The following is a 2,500-nucleotide window of genomic DNA, read 5'->3' on the forward strand; positions in this document are numbered from 1 at the left end:
TCGAATAGGATACTTTTTAACTAGAATTCTAGGTCAACAAAAATTTTCTGAAATAAACAGAAACACATTAGTTCCTCTGCTGATTCTGTGTCCTGTGGTTATTCAAACAAAAGTACAACAGAGTACATGATTTTTCTAATCTTTGCAAAGAGGACGCTGGCCATACAAAATACAAGCACAATATAAATAACACTACCAGAAATTTGTAAGAAATTCGAAGGATTCTGTATCTCTGTTTAAAGATCAGAAACTAAAGCCACAGAACATGAACACTCTTATCTTCTATTTCTACATTTACAAGCATGTGTTATGATTTTAAAAAATAATGTATACATGTGCACACAACTTTATTCATATACAGACATGCATGCACATTATTCATGCTTCATTCTACACAGGATTGGAGGACCTTATAAAAATAACAAAACCCAAAGTGCAATGGGACTGAAATGCCATGATGCAAAAAAGAGAGATCATGACCAAGAACACCACTAAACGGATTTAAAAATGAAACAGGATCAGTTAATCAAAAAGGCCTGGAGCGCAGAGGAGGGGAGGAAATCTGTCCTTTCTGCGCCATTTTACACGGAGACTAAGCACGCCTACGGCACATCACCCAAGCAAAGCAGCCGGGAGCCTGCGTGGTGAGACGCCCAGGAGCCCGGCAGCCGGTGCCATGCCTTCTCCCCGCAGGGGATGCCCATGGAGCTGACTCCTGCCCGGTCACAAACTGCCCGCAACAACACAAGTGCGCAAAGGAAGTGGGAGGCCCGGCCTGGCAACACACGCTCAGCGCGTTTCCTCTTTAACAAGTTATTCAACATAAAAACACTTCATTCAAAATGTAACATATGAGCCCTGACAGGTTTGGCTCAGTGGCTAGAGCGTCGGCCTGCGGACTGAAGGGTCCCAGGTTCGATTCTGGTCAAGGGCATGTACCTTAGTTGCGGGCACATCCCCAGTAGGGGGAGTGCAGGAGGCAGCTGATCGATGTTTCTCTCTCATCGATGTTTCTAACTCTCTATCCCTCTCCCTTCCTCTCTGTAAAAAATCAATAAAATATATATATTTTTAAAAATGTAATATATGAGATATCCATACTTATTATAAAAACAGGGACGCTGATGACAGGCACATCTGTACCCACGTGCACAGGCACGTACATGAACACGGCACATCTACACCCACGTGCGCAGGCATGTGTGTGAACACGGCCCTACAGGGAAATATTCTGGAGAATTCATGCTTACTTCAAGGGGCGGGACACCTGCCACTTGAACCCCGTGCGCGTCCTGTGTCCACGCTATCTGACCCAGGAGGAGGGGTGAGGAGCTGAGCGGAGGAAGCTCTGGGGGCGGGGCCCACTGTCAGTACCTCTCAAGTTCGCCCAGCAGCTCCTCCTGTCGCTCCAGTTCTTCCAGCCGAGCCCACAGCTCCTGGTCCGCGAGCAGATCCTTGGATTCAACATTTGCAAAATCCGCTTCAAAACTATTTGAAGTTTTGGGTTTGGAGTGAGGTTTATGAGCAATTCGGTGTTTTGCTATTTTTCGAAAAAGGAAAGACAAGGCTGTTAACACCAACGTCACAAAGGCCCAAACCTGGACTTGGTGGGGCTTTCCCAGGAGGCGAGGGGACGCTGAGATGGAGGGCGTGCTCACACGGGGCCCAGGGGCCACAGCACCGCCCCCGGAGAGGGTGTCAGGAGGGCAGCGTGGGCTGCCCGGACCCGCTGCCTCAGAAGCGACTTAGCAAGAGCCCAGGGACTGGCACGTTCAGGTGGGGAAGAGCTGCTCCATGGCTCACAGCCCGCCCTCCTTATCGCACAAAATTCAACACTACTGCGACCTGCCTCCGTCCCACGGCAGAGGCCGCAGTTACTAAAGCACCACGTTCCAGCATCGCAGGCACCTCCACTCGAGGCACAGCGAGCCTGATGCCCTCGGGAAACCCACGGAGTGCACCCCAAAAGCTGTACTACAATTTTATATATGAACACGGCTCCTTTCTAAATTGCCATCTCTTATTTGTAATCCTCTGTGAGGGCAGGGGATAGAAAAAATCTGAACTCAAACCTACCTGCTCTTCATTTGAAAAACAAAAACAGTTTTATTATAAAGCAAATTAAGCCTTTGTAGGAAACAAGGGAGGAGGTCTAAAAGGCGGTTATGATACAGAAAATACCGAAATCATGTTTCACAGCCTATGCTCTGTAACTTGCTGATAAAGCAGCATGAACAAGTTTTACGTCTCAGCCTGTACGATACATACATCTCATTGGCCACAAAGTCATCACCCGTCTTTCTGCTCTTTAACTTGAACACGCATCTCCTTAATTTCACCTGCTAAATCAGTGGTTCTCAACCTTTCTAATGCAGCGACCTTTTAACCCCTAGAGTGCTGGGAGCGCGATCGCGCTCCTCCTGTCTTTCGCCAAAAGTGCCGGGAGCGCTATCAAAGCTTTGAAATATAAAAAAAATAAAATTAAAAAAAAAATAAATTA

General features: G+C 47.3%; 1 protein-coding gene across 1 annotated transcript in view; it reads right to left on the reverse strand.

Moving 5' to 3' along the window:
• Window positions 1–2,500, reverse strand: part of LOC102423975 (unconventional prefoldin RPB5 interactor-like) — a gene marked incomplete at its 5' end in the record, with an annotated part of 43,714 nt that overhangs the window by 4,980 nt on the left and 36,234 nt on the right. Inside the window, one exon of the mRNA XM_023748502.1 lies at window positions 1,374–1,540. Within this exon, the coding sequence (XP_023604270.1) occupies window positions 1,374–1,540 (167 nt within the window). The remainder of the gene's footprint in view (window positions 1–1,373; window positions 1,541–2,500) is intronic.

Source organism: Myotis lucifugus, unplaced genomic scaffold, assembly GCF_000147115.1.
Source record: "Myotis lucifugus unplaced genomic scaffold, Myoluc2.0 scaffold_1456, whole genome shotgun sequence".
NCBI lineage: Eukaryota > Metazoa > Chordata > Mammalia > Chiroptera > Vespertilionidae > Myotis > Myotis lucifugus.